At 48.6% G+C, this 1,493-nt stretch overlaps 1 protein-coding gene across 2 annotated transcripts in view; it reads right to left on the reverse strand.

Moving 5' to 3' along the window:
- Positions 1-1,493, reverse strand: part of ppox (protoporphyrinogen oxidase) — a 16,884-nt gene that overhangs the window by 9,089 nt on the left and 6,302 nt on the right. For both annotated transcript variants that reach the window (XM_042213633.1, XM_005946333.3), the window contains one exon: positions 167-301. In XM_042213633.1, coding sequence (XP_042069567.1) covers positions 167-301 — 135 coding nt within the window. The remainder of the gene's footprint in view (positions 1-166; positions 302-1,493) is intronic.

A 1,493-nucleotide genomic window follows, 5' to 3' on the forward strand; every position in this document is an offset into this window, starting at 1 on the left:
ACACACACACACACAGAGACACACACACACACAGAGACACACACACAGACACACACGCGCACACACACACGCACACGTCCAGGTTTCAGTCTGTCGTGGTCAGTTCAGCTCTTATCAACAGTTGCTGTGATTTGGTGTCAGCGTTGCTGTTATGATATGAGCTCACCATATTGAGCGTGTTGGAGCCCACCGCCCCTGCAGGTCGAATCCCTCTGGGTCCATGTTCAAACACTGCTCCATCTGATCTCCGAGTGGACCACAGCCAACCTCCAAAACGACTGCTTGCCTCTAGAAGGATGACCTGTTTGGATATTTAGGTTTAAATCCTCTCAAGATGTGCGCAGCAATGACCAAGAAATGAAAGACAAGTGAAACGGAGGTAAGAGGCACAACATTTCATTTAAACATCTTAGTGACCTTCCTGAATCTTCATTTGCATATCTCATGTTTTAGATGTTCCTGGAGGACATAAAGCCCTGCACCTGCACAGGAAGTCCTTTAATCACTACATCCTTTCACACTGGACGCAGCCCTGAAACCCACTCGTGTCTACAGGTTTTGCCGCACATTAAGTTTCCTGCTGCGCCGAGGAAAGAGCATCACAAGCACAGATGTGGAGCGTGATATACTCGTGCATCGACCGCGGTGCGTGGCGATGCACTTTCCCGCGACCAATAAAAGCAAAGCCTGCAGAACATGAACGTTCTTCACACGTCCAAGTTTGGTCAACTTTTCCACATACAGGGACCTCCAGAGTCCTTTCAACGGCTCCGTGGACCTCGGGGGGGACTATTGTGGAAACGACACTCTTCACTAGTCGGCACAGTTTCAGAGCTTTAGTGCTGATGAATGAGCGATACATGTTTTATTAAACATTTGGATATAAAACGACACAGACCCTCGTAGTGGATACAACGAGGGACACAATTTTTTGAAATGAAGGAGCATCTCGTACACGCAGAGCAGCCGCAGAGCAGCCGCAGAGCAGCCGCAGAGCAGCCGCAGAGCAGCGTGCTCAGTGCAACACAAAGTTGGGTCATTCGCTCTCGCTAGCAGTGAGGTCAGCGCACTGATGTGAAACAGCCTTCTTATATAAAGTGTCCTGAGATAAGTGTTAAATAAAAGTGAACAGAACTGAGCGCACAGGACTTCCTGCCCGTCTTAGCGGAGGACATTTTACCAATGGAATTCCTAACCACATCTCGAGGTTTCACTTCCTGGTTTGATGAGGGTTAGAAAAATGAGGGGTAGGGTTTTAAATCCAACTCTGGACTAAACAGGGAGCCAGTAAAAGAAGCTAGTGTGGGGGAAACACCACCTGCCTTTGTTCCTGTACTTACACTGCAGCACGTGGGATCCGCTGACTGCCTTTCAAGCGCGCTTTTCAAACAGCGCGACAATAATGAACTTCAACCAGTAACAAGCAGGTTTTCAGCTCACTGTCACAGGGTGTTTCTAACCAGAGGTGGGACCAAGTCATTGTTTTGCAAGTC

This window comes from Haplochromis burtoni, unplaced genomic scaffold (assembly GCF_018398535.1).
Source record: "Haplochromis burtoni strain Fernald_Lab_line unplaced genomic scaffold, NCSU_Asbu1 Contig_461, whole genome shotgun sequence".
Taxonomy (NCBI): domain Eukaryota; kingdom Metazoa; phylum Chordata; class Actinopteri; order Cichliformes; family Cichlidae; genus Haplochromis; species Haplochromis burtoni.